The following is a 15883-nucleotide window of genomic DNA, read 5'->3' as shown; positions in this document are numbered from 1 at the left end:
TCTCGCCCCCAACTCTCGTTCTCGCGGTATTTCCTTCAAGGTTTATTGACAAGGTAATTAGCCAGATGGGACCCTTGTAGTAGTCAGGCTAGAGAGAGGCATTCAGGGTTTTTCTCGTTTGGACAACCGACAGACTGGAGAAAAACAGCCCGGGTTGTCGCTGCATTGAACAACATCGAGCCTGCTAACGGTAGGTTTTTACTGTTACAATTATGAATGCGGAATATGTTTCCTGCAGGGAGTGATTCATCCCGGCGATGCTTTGAATCCTGCTCAGTGAATGCATCAGTCTGATATTGTGTCAGCCAGAAATAATGCACAGGCAGATAATACGAGTTTTAGAGGTCTAAATTATATCTTTCGGGTCAATGGGGAGTCTTTCAATGCTGATTTGAATCAGTAATCTAGTCGTAGTAGCCTTCATTTGTTTTGGATGTAGGTAAAGTACCAACAGGCAGGTGGCGCTGAAGGTCGATCCGAGCCGGCTGAGCTCTGCCTTGGTCACATATCACCAGCTCTCAGGCACGTTGACGACCCTTTATTTTTAGCTTAATTAAATCGATAACGGTTGATTTGAGGGAGGCTTTCAATGTTCCTTATAAGGGGGAAGGTGTAGCTTTTCTCTTGAGAAAGACAGTCCATCTGCTTCTTCCTATCGCCCGAAATCTCACCTTCGATTTTCTTAGTTTGGAAGGTTTGTGGTTTTTAAAAGATTTGTCTGAAGGCCACACTTCACAAGTTGTCCAAGCTCAAATGTGCCAGTAGGGAAACAAAAGGTTGTTTCATCTACAGTTTCAATTGGTAAACAAAACAAACGTTAACATAGTCAATGACAAAATTATTTATTGAGTGATAATATATATTTTTTGCAGTTTGTTCTAAAGCAGTTCATTTAGACCACATACAACACATTTGTTTATTTTTTTCAGAGTGATTAAATACATTACTTTAAAATCCACTTTACCATTTGAACTTGTCATTATTACTATGAATAGAAAATGCTTTCTTCATTTGCCATTAGGCTGTATAGCCCTGATCAGCACCATGGACAGCGCACTGCACTGAAACAACAGGCTCCTTGTAATGCTGCACAATGGAAATGTCTTTATTGATGACTATAGTTGGTTTTGAGATCATGTTATTTCTGTCTTATTCTAAATGTGTCATCACATCCATCACAGTTTTGCAACACATGATAATTGGCCTCTTTTCTGCAGCTGAATTAATGACCCTTATTACAAGTAATATTTGATCCAGTCAAGTGGGTAATTAGCATAACTCTTTATAATTAGTGACTGGTATTCCCCCAGAATACAGATTTTGAAAAACAATGCCGCTTCCTTCTATTATTGTGAATAAATTAGGCAAATGAGGAAAATTAGCGCATCTTTACCAAGTGACGTGTGTTGAAAACATTGTTGGACATCTACATCTGCCGAAGAGAACAGACACGTGTAACAACAGGGAGGAAAAGTGAGAAACAAACGTGGGAAGATAAAGCAGAGATAAATGTGAAGGGTCAAACGAAGAAAAAACATTGTGTCAAGACCACTCAATAATGATAATTGAGTACAAACTCAATTAACTATTGAATCATAACAATTTCACGTTTTGCACAATGAAGTGCAACTTATCTGTAAATAACTTTAAATATATGTAACTAATATCATTCAATTAAACATAGATGTACTGTTTTGTTATTTTTCCTTTTGAAATATCTGTCTTGTGTCTTCAGGCGTGTTACAATCCTTCAAAGAAATAAAATAGACCGAAACATTACTTTCTGGTTTATCTGCTCTTGAGATTCAGGAGATATCAAGTTTATATTTTGTTTTGCCCAAGGGGGTACTATAGCCACCCCTTTTCCCAAAAATTGAATGAGTCATGGTCACAGGCAAACTGAAATAAACAAAGCCTGAAAATAATATTCATCAGTGAGCCGAACCAGCCTGCCCCCCATTGGCTTGACCTAAACGATGAGATACAGCTGTGGGTGGTGACCGAGGAAACGTCACACTGCCTGTGATTCTTTCTGCTGCTTCCAGTTTTACATGCTGTGATGATGGGAAATGAACCTGCCCTGGCTTTCCTTAAAAGGAAGAGCAAAGCAGTGTCAATCAAAAAGTCAATGATTTGCTATCGGGCAAGTGTACGTCACATTCCCCTGAGTTATAACACTGCAGTGGCTGCTTCAAATGGCTGACAGTATGTTGTCCTGGCTGTGGATTAAATAGTCAACTGAAAAACAGTATGACTATTATGTTATGGAAAACGCATTTTTACATTTCCGGGTTTACCATGTTTACAAATCATAATGTTACGTTTCTCTTCCTACCTCCTCACACCATATCATTGGTCCTCTAGATGTTGTATACATTATTAAAAACATCAAATAACCCATATATCTAGAGCAGAGCAACACATATATTTGACATTGTTCTCCAGGTAAACATATAGAATTAATGTAATCATAGTTAATACACATGACAAACTCAAATCCAGAGGCAGCTTAGATTGTTAGATTATCAAAGCAAAGCAGAAAAAGCATCCAGACTTTCATGAATGTGCCCGTGTTATCTTTTGAGTTGAATTTTATCTTCTCTGACTTCAAATGAATCATTGCATCCCCCCTACATCTTACACTTCAGTCAGGTATTGACAATTATGGGAATTCATTTTGTGAGGAAACATATACAAAACAACAATATATTATATATTTAAATAATATTCAAAGCCTCTGATATGCTTTTGTTTAGTACATTCATTTCTCAACACTAAATATTGGTTGTGTTTTTACACAAATTATTGAGTCAATAGTTTGAAGTGAAAAAATTATATATAAACATGGGATATTATAAATGTATATGCTTTCACGTTGACATTAATATTTAATGACCATAAACAAAACAATTCCAGCCTCTGTTACTTCTATTGTCAGGTGAAGTAAAACATGTATGCATCCCATCAATTAGGATGATCCATAAACAGGGGGTTTACACATTTTAGTAGTCTTATTCTCAATGCCAAGTTTGTTGTTGTAATGAATCGCTTTGTTGACCCTGAGGCATCACAACATTTTTAATTGTTTGGATTTGTGCCCATTTGTGCATGTGGGAAAATATTTATGTAGAGCTTCTTCTTTCTTGTCCCACACCCTGAGAGAAAAAAGTTCATAAATATGTACTACTTCCCCAAAACAGATCTAATGACATACGAACTGATGTCCCTGCAGTCAAAAGCAAAGACCCGCAAAACAACAGCCTAAAAAAATCTTACGCCTAATTATGAACTCTTCCCCTGTAACAGCTGGTGATCCTCTACACTCAAGGGCATTTGGGAAGTGTAGTTAATCCAATGATAATTTTGAGCGCGGTTTACACATATTATCGCTTTAATTGGTACGTGTGCTGTGCAATTATACCGTCACCAATTACACGGCTATAGTTTACTAGCCTGTCTTAGCATTTAGTTTCCCCCTAATAGATGCCCTTTATCAAGGCATGCAAGTGAAGCCATCAAGACAAACACTAATGGTTCTCCCATTGACATAATGAATTAATTATATGTTGTAAAAGTAGAGTGGTGCAGGATGATGCTGAGCAGTTTGTACAGTAGTGGATATATAGTGGAAATAAATGGGTAGGGGACAGTATGTGATGTAACCAATAAAGGTGTGTGTGTGTGTGTGTGTGTGTGTGTGTGTGTGTGTGTGTGTGTGTGTGTGTGTGTGTGTGTGTGTGTGTGTGTGTGTGTGTGTGTGTGTGTGTGTGTGTGTGTGTGTGTGTGTGTGTGTGTGTGTGTGTGTGTGTGTGTGTGTGTGTGTGTGTGTGTGTGTGTGTGTGTGTGTGTGTGTGTGTGTGTGTTCACATATGGGTCGATCCATTAGAATGCAGAGTGCGTCCTTCGGTGTGAGTCACCCCCTCGCAAGCTCCCCTCCCCTTCCCCTTCCCCTCCCATCCACCCACCTCACACCACCAGCAGCATCTAACTGCAGTCACCGTCTAATATGACGCTCCTGACTTCACACCGGCCAACTGAGGATCCTGTTTCTACGGCAACGCGCTCCAGACTCCTCCTCCGGCTCGTCCCCACCTCCCCTCCCCTCCCCTCCATCCCCCCATCCCTCCCTCCGCTCCTCCACCACTGCTTCCCGGCACAGACCATGTGACATTCAGGAAGGCTTCTCCAACCTCCCCTTTATTGGGATTAACCCTCTCCTTACCGGCCGCTGCCAGAGGCTCTCCACAGCAGGCTGCCTGGCTGGCGGCTCGCCTCTCCGAGGTTTCAAAGGGAAATCAGACACATTGCTAATCTCCCTGGAAGATCAAAGCAGCGCTTGATCTAAATAGTGGATTTGCATATTTTAGAGCATGACGGAATGAGTCAATATGGTTCTGCAGTTGTCTGGGACACATCTTGTAACTCTGAGCAAGAGAGTGAAGAGTGGCAATAGTCAAAATGTTACGGTGAATCACATTGTTTGTTAAACGGTTTTGCTCATAGTGATTATCCCGTATAAAGTTCCCCTCAGCTATACACTTTCATATTGACTTTTAAGCTTTTGGTTTTCTGGTCCACAACTTTACTGGTTGGGTCAACCCTGGCCACTTTCATCAATGTCAATCTTTCCAGCTGCTGCAGGCAGCTGTTTTCTGTGGAAAACCTCTAAAAACTTACTTTATCTGCTTGGCACTAAACTGCAGGACAAACACAGTTAGTGAGCAGCTGGTAAACATAAAGGAGCATTGAGCAGATAAAGAGTCTTTTTTTGGAGGAGACCAAAACAGAGCTAAAATAAGAGTGAATATTTGACCGGTGGCAAGACTTACTACTCTAAATAAACATTTATTATATTACATATTTGCTAGATGTGGATGCTGATGTTCACCATATACATTTGGTTAACATATTATTGTGGTTTGTAATTATAATAAGTATGTGTGCACACGCAGTATATGACTAGAGTAGATGCAAACAATTGTTTACCTTTTATCTAGTTTTAAGTCGGTGTTCTATCATCACGTCTTCTTTCCGCTCCAAAATGCTGTAATAAAGGCAAGGTCGAATATTGAAAGGCGTCAAACCTCCTCTATAGACTTCTGAAACGGAAAGAGGAACCACTGAGCCCGACATGACCTCACCTGGACATTGCCTCATTGGCTCAACTGTATCCTCAACGTCCCGCTGGGAGATATGTTGGTGTGTATGTGTGTACATGTGTGTGCATGTGTGTGCATGTGTGTGCATGTGCCTGAACATGCACGTGGAGGAACTTTATGAATGAAAAGTCTTCCTCCTAAGCTGCAGACAGGAGGTGAGATCATCCTGTTGAAATGGAGAATCCCCCACCCACCAACCCCCTTTTGACCCGCCCTCCAATACTGGTTGGCGCCAATCTTAATGAATCCCATCAGTGGGTGCAACCTGATGGATGACAATACCCTCCAATATGAGCTTCCCCAGACAGACAGGAAGGACTCAATCCATAGTGTATGTTCACAGAGAATTACATTTGCAAACCAAAAACTAGAGACAGTAAGCCGCCTTCTTTCTTCAGAAATCTGAAAGAATGGCCGGTATTCTGCTTTTGGATTTCCGTCAACATGATGTTGGAACAGATTGCCAATTATCTTTTTTTTTTTTTTCACATTCCCTTTAGGAACAGAGTTGAGTGGATTTGATGATTGGCCACCTATTCAGTCGCGTGTAAGTAAGAGTGACAATGAGTAACACGAAGGGCTCTCGATGAGGATCCACAAATAGGCTCTCCAAAGAGCCAGTATAGCTGCCCTCCCCCTCATTCCCTACCCCACACACACATGCATACACACACACCTCTACCTTCCCCCTTAACTGGACTGAGACAATCTGTGACCATTTGGCATCAGAGCTCTCACAACATACCGTATGCTCACAGTCACAGGCATGTATACACACATGGCGGCATTCCTGTTGACAACCTTCACTGCAGGCTTTGGGTAAATCCCTGCTACAGATTATAAGGCATGTTGCCAAACAATGCAGCATTTTACATCAGCCATTCGATTGACTACCACCAAGTGCATTCCTTCAGTTATCCAATTAAAGCTTTTTAATTGTGCACATTTTCTCCTAAAATAGAAGATGGTTTTTGCATGTATGCAGCGAGTATGTAACCTGACAGGAAAAGGCACTTAGCTCATTCTGAATTCACTGCAATCTTTAAAATGCGATGGTAGTTCCCATGAATATATTTTTTCCGAAGCTGTCACTCTGTAGATTTGAGGGGTTTTTTATCTGATAAGGAGTTATACCCTCCGGCGTTTATTCGGAGCTTGTTTCTGACGGATTAACCACAGCAGAAGCAGAAGCTGTGTTGGTGGACATCAGAGGCAGCGCGGACCCTCAGGACTGAACATCCCTGACGAGGAGCCATCCTGGAACTACAAGCAGCGATAAATAAATCATGAAGAAAGTTTTAAGAAAAAGATAGAAATAGAACAGAGGTTGTGCTAGTCCATCAGACTGCCTTAAGACTGAATTCTAGATACAGGAGACATAAAATAGAAAAAAATGATTAAAGCCGCTGATTCTTTTTGCCCCCTATTTCATGTGATATTAAAACTAGCATTAAACATTCATAAACAACATTTTTGGCTAGGGATCTTTGAATATTCATTTAGGAACTGGAAGATAATGTTAGATTGTTAAATTAAAAATAGACGCACCAAATCTGCTGTCAACATTTTTATTTCAAATGCAGGAATTGAGATGGGTTTGAACATATGTTATAAAAAAGTTAAACATTTAATTACACACATATAATTGATTATTTTTGCTGTTGCTCTCTGTCTCTCCTTGTTAGGAATCAAATTGTAGAGTAATAAAAAAATGTGAGTACACTCCACAGAGAGAAACGCAAAACACAAAACGTTGTAGTAGTGCTTTCTATGGGCAATAAGACTGTTAAACACCTGAACTGTTGTAACAACATTCATAACATTCATCTGCTACTTAGTAATTATTTATCTATTTATCTAATATATCATTCCAATAGCTTGCATATAGACTTTTAATTCACTACTTCACTTTTTTTAAACTATTTTTCTTTTTGTATTTACTTGCACTATATTTTTCTGTTTTTCTGTATTATTGTGTTGCACTGTTGGAAAAGCCTGTGACCTAAGATTTTCATCGACATAACTACTCTGTAGTTATGTTCGTATGACAAATAAAGAACCTTGAACCTTATATGGATGCAGAAGGCACAGAGTGACTGGATGAAAAATGAATAAAGGAATTGAAATGTTCCAAACTGTCATTTCAGTGGAGGTATCAAACTCGGCAAGTGTATGATCTTTTATTCATCTGAATTGCATAAATGTCTGCAGAGAGAAGAACAGGGGGGGTGCTTTGTGCATGTTTGTTAGTCTCACATGGTTGGCCTGGCAGTAGGTAGGGTTTCCCCCCACTGTCTGCTGGCAGAGCGATGAGGTCATCGTTGGGGTTTAAGCCCAACACGAGCTTAATCTGGGAGATAAGGGCTGGATTTAGATTTAGCACTCAAAAAGGGTCATGCAGCTACAACCATCTAGAGTGGGACAGTAAATACACAGCTCAGACATGGGATCCCCAGCTGTTACAAAAACTAACATCTTCCTCTGTGTCAGCCAAATAGTTTGACTCCTGGAAGATTTTCCAGTGTTTACAGTGATTTCACGATGTTGGTCTGCAGAGTCACCCTGGCATCCATTCATATAGGATTTCCCTGATTTATTGTGTGAGCTCTGTGATTTGTGCAAAAGTGAGTCACATTCTATGTTGTATTGTACATTTTTTAGACTTAATAATGATGATTTAATGTCTATTTCATGTGAAATGGTTCAGTAAAGTTGAGGTTTGACGTTTGTTCTCCATCTTAAAAGCCAATAATTAATAAATCAATATGTATTTCTTCTTATATATCACTATAGTATAAGGCAGTTATTTATGAATTTTGTTGTAGACATAATTATTTAGAATGTTGTTGTGATTTCTCTTATTTTGGGACCTTGTTTCAAGCTTTGATGTCGGGGTTTCTTGTACAGCATGTGTGTGCAGAGTTTAATGCAAGCCACCATAATAAAAACTTTTTCATTCATTTATGATGGCAAAAATGCTAGGCCTGGGAATAACACCTTTATAATATAATAGGAACCCTTGACTATGAGGACCTTGGGGTATTTTCAAACACAAAATGAGATTTGTGATGACAGTTGTTTAAAACGAGTGTGATATTTTATTCCATTCGGGTTAATTGAAGTCGCTGAGGGAAACAAATCACGCCTGGGGAAAGTCCCGTTTAGGCCCTGTGCTGTCCCACTCTCCCTATATGAGATAAATGGGTCAGTAGAGATTGGAGAAGATAATAATAAAAAACGTCCTTCCTTCATGTCCCCTCTGTGGCAAACGGGATAGTGCTCACAGATTATGCACCAATTACACTCGATACAGACGGAGTTAATAGGGTTTGAAGGGATTTACATGGGGCTGTCCAGTCAAATGCTGCATGCTTTGTGGATGACATCATTTTTGATCACCTCACTCACCGGCTGACCCCCTACCTCTCAGCCTAAGAGCCTCAGTCGCTCTTAAACCCCTTTACCTGCGGTTGTCCCGCGTCTCTCGCCCGTCACAGCACATTTGATCCCTGATAGGAGGACACCAACACACTGCATCCCTCCCATCCTCCTCTCCTCCACAGTCGTGTTTACTATAGGTGAGATAGGCCGTATAAATTCCTCGAGTGTGCGCAGATCACATCCTCAGAGCAGAACGGAAAAGGAGGAGGAGGGAAAGCAGCAGGAAAACAAGCGAACCTAGGGGAGCGGAGCTGTGTTTACCGCTCACTGGGATAGACGCAGCAGAAGACGCTCGTTTCCAGCATCCAGGGCGGAGAAATCTCGGTGGATGCACGGAGAAGGAGGAGGAGTGAGCGAAGATCCTGACAAACCCCGAGAAAGGGAGACATATTTCGTGATTGTTATTAGACTTAATCTTTCAATTGGAATACACGTTTGCATTCTCCAGCGATGGACTTCAGCTGTCGGCACTGAGGTAGGACACGTTTTTTGGTTTTACATTGGCAGTCGGCGTGATAAACAGGTACAAGGAGAATGGAGGTCATCTGCACCGTGTTATAATCTCGAAATAATACATACTGTGCTTTTTTATTATTCTAGTTTAAACTGGAATTGCGTGTTTGCCTGTCAATAATGCTCCACTGGTGCACCGCAGCAGGGGGTGCGTGGAGAAGCGATGATGCGCACAACACACATCCACAATGCGCCGGCCTGTAACAGAGCGTAGCCTCCTTCAAGCTCCGCAGCTGATACCTCCAAATAAATCAAGTGAGAGCCGGAGCAGGACTATTAGCTGACTGGATCAGTCGGATGTGAATGATTATTCCATATTTCAGACACCAGATGTGTCTCAGTGGTTCCGTTTTTTTCCCCTCCGTAGAAAATTATAATGACTTTGAGCTTTATGGTTGATGCCGCGTAGGCAACTACAGGCTGTGTCCGTCTTGTTTTGGACTATACATGATTTATCTTTCCATATACTATGAATAATTGATGCTTATGTACAGATGAAGGTCGTAGATTCAGGGATGATGGCTGATAAATTAGATTTCAGGATAATTGTGAGATGTCCCATTATGGGTGGTCAATATCTTAATGGCATGTTAATACATTTAGGCTTGGTAATTTAGCTCATATTGACATTCAAACTGGCATGAGACATGGAAAGCAAATGTAAGATACTCCTCACAACGACTAGATGAAAACATGGAAACTGATCCAGTTTCATGTTAAAAATCTTCATAATATGTAATATGCCGTACAAAAGAATGATGATACTGATAAAGGTTTTGAATTGTTTCATTATTTTACAAAGCAGGTTAAGCTTGTCACCTAGTTTGTGCTTGTCAGTGAAAGCAGAGAAGGAGTGGATCACTTAAAAAGGCCCTAACAAGAAATAATGCGTTTTCATTCTCCACTGAGCGTGTATATGCTTTTGTCCTTGGAGAAATGACAAGCTTTGAAGAGGCTTGCAGAGCTCTCTCGTTATTATACAGGCGTCATTTGATCTCATCCATTTTAATACACCAGTGATGTTGCTCCAGGATGTAAATAACCAGCTGAGGCCCCTTTCTACCTTTACAGTACTACGTTTGTAAATCATGAACATGAAAAACCTAAAGCAATTCATACTGTCATATTCTGTAAAGTGTAAGGAAATTACCTAATTGAGATACTGCAATGCTGCAGCACCTATAAGGTTGCCAAGTTAAAGAGGGGGTTTTAAATTATTTGCTGTGTACTTTATCAAGTGTAGTGCTGAACTAAGGCTTTCTCTGATTTATGATCCAGACAGGCTGCTTTTTCGTCTTTTATCCACATGTTCTGAATCATGTTTCACACTCTATATTGATTTGATACCCTCAGATTTCAGACATCATGACTCATAAGTTAATATAATTGCTCTGATTATTGGGCACATGCCCTGACAACCACTGTACTCTCATTTTCACCCTTTTTTCATTTAAAAAAAGGCAATTTAATGTCACTTTTGATTGTTACTTATTTTTACGACTAAATATGTGTGATATTTGCTTCATGATATTACTCATCTATGCTGATGATGAATCGTTTATGTGTGTTGTTCACTGTTGACTTCCTGACTCTTACATGTTCTTTATAAAAAGCTGCAAATAACTTTCTGGGTGATACAACAAAACAAAAACAGTATGGGAACTGTAAATGTGCGTTTATTTGATATTGATCACAGCTTCAGGGAGGTGTGGCTTCTTGTCATCCCGCTTTTTTCAGTGCTACGGAGTTCAGTGGGGCTTGTGGGGGTACATAACTTGAGTTCCTCTTCAACTCACAATGTATTATCATTGAAGGTCCTTCTTACAGGAGGCCAAATAAATACCTTCCAGAGGTGACAAACTCAATACTTAGCTGAACCTGCTTTTATGGCTGCCAGGGAGTAAAAAAAGGATGTTTACTTTTATTTTGTTTATAACAATTTCCCCCCCCCCCCCTTTTTTTTTTCTCCCTTCCTCTCTCTATGTTAGGCTCCCAGTTATTTCGTTCTTCTTGTGACCTAAAGCGTCATGGCGCTTCTTCACGAATCTCGTGCTCCTTCTCCTTCTCTCTCCGGCTTCAACACACCCCTCTCTGATCCTCCATCCTATTGTCGCTTCGATGCCGAAACACCCTGCACCCCAGAAATGGACCTTACCCCGACCCAGTGTGTCATTCGTAACGTCCTATCTATGGACACCGGAAGAGCTGTAGAGCCGGAGGGTGGAGGGGGAGAGGGCCAGAGCACGGGCCACAACCAGACACCAGGCGAGGAACAACAGGAGCACTTTGCCAACAGCGTGCTGAAGCTCCACGAGCATGACAGGAGTCCAGGAAGGACGGAGGGAGAGGGGCAGGAGATGGAGGGCAGTGCGGTCAGGAACCAGGCCGGTGTTGCCAGGCTACAGTGCCAGTCTACCGGAGGGTTTCTAGAAGGGTTGTTTGGGTGTCTGCGGCCTGTCTGGACTATGATCGGCAAAGCATACTCCACAGAGCACAAACACGGCCTGGATGGTAAGTCAAATCCATGTTAATAGAAACACACAACACATCCCCACACACTGATAATGATGGTTGTTATACTTTTCTAATAAAAGCAAGCAGCAGCTCCCATTAGATTCCTGTGTGGAGCTTTGATATGCTAATTAAAGGATCTTATCCCCCGGTTTAATTACATTAACCAGTTGGTAGAGAAATGACTCCCACAAAGGCCATGTTGTAAACAAACACTTTCCTTGACGTGTAAGAGCTGAAGCACGAGAGAGACTCTATCAAAGCTGCAAAGGGCTTATTTCCCCCTGATATTTCCCCCCATCCCCTGCTTATGCCCACCCCACCTTTTCCACACTACCACCCCCCAATCAAACTAGCTCCCTGTGACGCTGTGTTGTTTATGTCTGCATCCACTACAATAGCGCAGAGCTCCCCCGGGACTCCTCTGCCAAATCTGCTCCATGAATTATGCATGGCCACGCTCTGACCCTGTGCCTCTCATCTCTATTAACGCAAGCCTGACACACACACACACACGCACACGCACACACACACACACACACACACACACACACACACACACACACACACACACACACACACACACACACACACACACACACACACACACACACACACACATTGATGTGAGACTGCACGCATACGTCCACAAAAATAACATTTTAATATCCGACAGAAAGTCAGATAAGAGGCCAAAAACAAAATTGGTAGAATAAATACAGCAGGCTTGAAGGTGGCAGTTGTATATGTCTCCTTGTCTTTAGAGCCTTCTGATATTTTATCACCAGCTTGACTTCCACATCTCCCCTACACTCCCCTCCTCCTTCCATCTCTCATTGTCTCCTTTTTACCCGGTGCTGTTATCACTCCCAGCCCATCTGCACCTCGCTGCTCCCCTCCTCTGTGCAGCTTCACAGGGAGTCACACACGCTGAGCAACCAGAGCAAAACGGTTATTATAAAAGTGACATAAATAGGGGTACTGCAACTGAATGCCTGCCTACCGTATCACAATGCCCTATTCTTAAGCTTTGATTAGAAGGCACAATGTAGCACAATTGAAAGCAGGAAAGTCATCCGTCCTTTATTGATTCTCAAGGACTGTGGGGTTTTTGGTACTAAATTTCCTCAGATCTGGCGTCTTCTGATGTGTAAGATATGGTGTTATGTCTTTACTGTGAGACATATGAGAGGCTCATTAGAGACTCGATCTATCACTGGATAGCATTAATCATTCATGCCATCCTCATTAATATGATAAATGTGTCTTAATCGTCCTACAGCGAGTCAGGAACAGCAGCAAAGCAGGCTGTATATTTTCTCTGTATTAACCGTCTGTCTTCGGCCACATGGACCCCCGTCCACCCGTGGGGAATCCCCCTCCCTTTTTTCTCCTATCACACACACACACACACACACACACACACACACACACACACACACACACACACACACACACACACACACACACACACACACACACACACACACACACACACACACACACACACACACACACACACACACACACACACACACACACACACACACACAAAAACAGAGCTACCTCCACCATCACTACCCCTCCACCTTCCTATTCAGCGTACATCCACATTAGGCTTTCAAATCCTCCCCCCCTCCTGAGTGTTGGACCCCTGTTTTGCGTCAGCCCCACAATGGCACTAAGCAGGATTTAGCAGGCTGAGGGAGAATTACCCACCGGAGATTATAGCTCCCTCTCGGTCTGCCTGCACACCCTGAGTCTTAGGTTAAGGTGAGGTTCAACAACCGAAAAAGATATCAACTCGGCTTACAGCTGGTTTTACTGTTACAAGTCTAACTCATCCACTCTCTCTGTGGTGTGCTTCTTGCTACTAGCTTTAGTTTTACAGACAGACTTTGGGGCATAACGTTTTTTTTTTCAGTCTTGCTTTCATTGTTCTAGTGTGTGGTACAAATGTTGTATGTATGCAACAAATAAACAAAACACGAGCTTGTTTTGTCTACATTTTATCCATGTTGACAATTTAAAATAATAGTTTATTATTTTAGTATAAGGGATATTTATTTTCTTGATGAGATCGAGATGACAAGATTGATGCAGAATATGACTTTGCAGAGAAAAATGACCTGTAATCCCAGCAGGTTAATATAACAGTTGTTGCTCTGTTCCCTTTCCATATTAGACATGTTACTACACCAACAAACTCACTAACTGCTTTTCCCCCTATCTCAGAGGCATGGGAGATCCCATTCGAGGAGATTTCTGACCTGCAGTGGGTTGGCAGCGGAGCCCAGGGTGCCGTCTTTCTGGGAAAACTGTACGGACAGGAAGTGGCTGTAAAGAAAGTGCGGAACATCAAAGAGACCGACATTAAGAACCTGCGCAAGCTCAAACATCCCAACATTATCACTTTCAAGTTAGTCGAAATAATCAGTTCATAGAAAACACATTCAAATATCCCAAATAACTTTAAAGTTACAAGTTTCCAATTAATCACTATCAAGCAAGTCTAATATGTTCTGTCTTAACAAACTGTACATGCTTCTCTACACTCGCAGAGGTATTTGTACCCAGGCTCCATGTTACTGCATCATCATGGAGTACTGTGCCCAGGGCCAGCTGTACGAGGTGCTGAGAGCAGGCAGGAAGATCCATCCCTCCCTGCTCATGGACTGGGCCATGGGCATCGCTGGGGGCATGAACTATCTTCACCTCCACAAGATCATCCACAGAGACCTCAAGTCACCAAAGTGAGTTTTGTAGACCTGGTGAAAAGTAATCATGTGGTTACAGCTCTGTAATTCAACTGTAAATAATAAAGCAAACAAGTCTCTGGTTACAATTCAAGCATAGCTCTAACTTAGATGGTTTACCTTGTTTATACTTTTTAGAGGCCTGAAGAGATTAAAACATCTATTTTATAAGTAAAAGCAAAGAATACAGGAAACGACTTACTTTTGTGGAGCAGAAATGTGTTTTTACTCCTTTTCTATCATTTTGATAATCTCCCAAACCCCCGGAACCATAGCATGACAACAATACATTTATTGGCTACATTTTGATGGTATTATTAATGGTCAAATGTGTAACTTTTCAAGGCCTGAACTGCCACATCACTGTTCATATATTTAAAAAAAAAACTGATTGGCCCAATGATTGGTTTAAACTAGTTTACATGAAGTTAACATTTTTGATTTCAATGAATGAACTGACTTGACGTCTAATGTTTCCTTCCAGCATGCTGATCACTTATGATGACTCTGTGAAGATCTCTGATTTCGGCACGTCCAAGGAGCTCAGTGACAAGAGCACCAAGATGTCCTTTGCCGGTACAGTGGCCTGGATGGCTCCTGAGGTCATACGCAACGAACCCGTCTCAGAGAAAGTGGATATTTGGTAGGTGTCATAACCCTTTTACACTGTCCTCTTGCACTGGTGAACCTCTGCAATTGACCCTTATGATTTGTCGTATCTGTCATAGAATCAACATAAAATCTCATTAGGGACAGCCTACTACAGTACAGAGAGCAGGATCGTATTTCCAGAAAATCTATTGAGTATTATGTACAATATCTCATTACATGAAATTCTATATGGCCTCGGCCACATCTGATGGGTTGCCCTGTGTAAAACCCTGATATCCCCCAGTACATTCTCCCCCTCTCTCTCCCTACATCCCTCCATCACTCTTCCTCTCCGTCCTGAAAGGAACGCTGGCTAATTTAATAATTGATTTGCCAGATGCTGCAGTGCTCAGGAGAGGCTGCAATAACCTTCCAAGCCTGCGGATGGTTTGGCCCAGGGCCAGCAGTGCATTAGCAGGAGAGTGAAAATAGGATTAAAAAGCTTTTCGTGTGGAAAGAAAGCCAAGCATGAGTGTATACTGTACGGTTTTGTTTAAACTCATGTCAATTATTTGGAAGTACATGCCATGAAAAGAGTGAGTCAGAGAAAGATGTGGGAAAGACGTATGTTGTATGTATTCAGTTTTGTTCTAACATTATTTGACATCTACACAACTCATACTCCGTCTACTACGTCTGAATATATCATATAAGGACTAAGATAGCCACAGGTAGAATTTAACATAATCACATTTTATGGCGATAAAAACTAACATAACACAATTAAACATTTCAACAATATTTGCCCCTGCAAGGCTAATTGAATTCAGCAACCTGCTAACAAACACATGAACACACAATTAATAGAAAGAGAAATTATCCTTAATCAAAAGATTAAAAGAAGACACAATG

General features: G+C 41.5%; 1 protein-coding gene across 2 annotated transcripts in view; it reads left to right on the top strand.

The window, feature by feature from the left end:
- Positions 1 to 36: 36 nt before the first annotated feature.
- The window catches only part of LOC307039747 (mitogen-activated protein kinase kinase kinase 12-like), a 26681-nt gene continuing 10834 nt past the window's right edge, over positions 37 to 15883 (top strand). The window contains exons 1-5 of one of the 2 annotated variants that reach the window (XM_079682111.1): positions 37 to 190; positions 11102 to 11624; positions 13860 to 14043; positions 14186 to 14377; positions 14865 to 15023. In XM_079682111.1, coding sequence (XP_079538237.1) covers positions 11141 to 11624; positions 13860 to 14043; positions 14186 to 14377; positions 14865 to 15023 — 1019 coding nt within the window. In that variant the 5' untranslated portion in view covers positions 37 to 190; positions 11102 to 11140. Of the gene's footprint in view, positions 191 to 8713; positions 9076 to 11101; positions 11625 to 13859; positions 14044 to 14185; positions 14378 to 14864; positions 15024 to 15883 lie in introns of those variants that run through there. The other variant, XM_079682110.1, reaches the window with a different exon arrangement.

This window comes from Notothenia rossii (assembly GCF_949606895.1).
Source record: "Notothenia rossii genome assembly, chromosome: 5".
NCBI lineage: Eukaryota > Metazoa > Chordata > Actinopteri > Perciformes > Nototheniidae > Notothenia > Notothenia rossii.
Note: the sequence above shows the minus strand (reverse complement) of the source record. Positions and strands in the feature narration are given on the sequence as shown.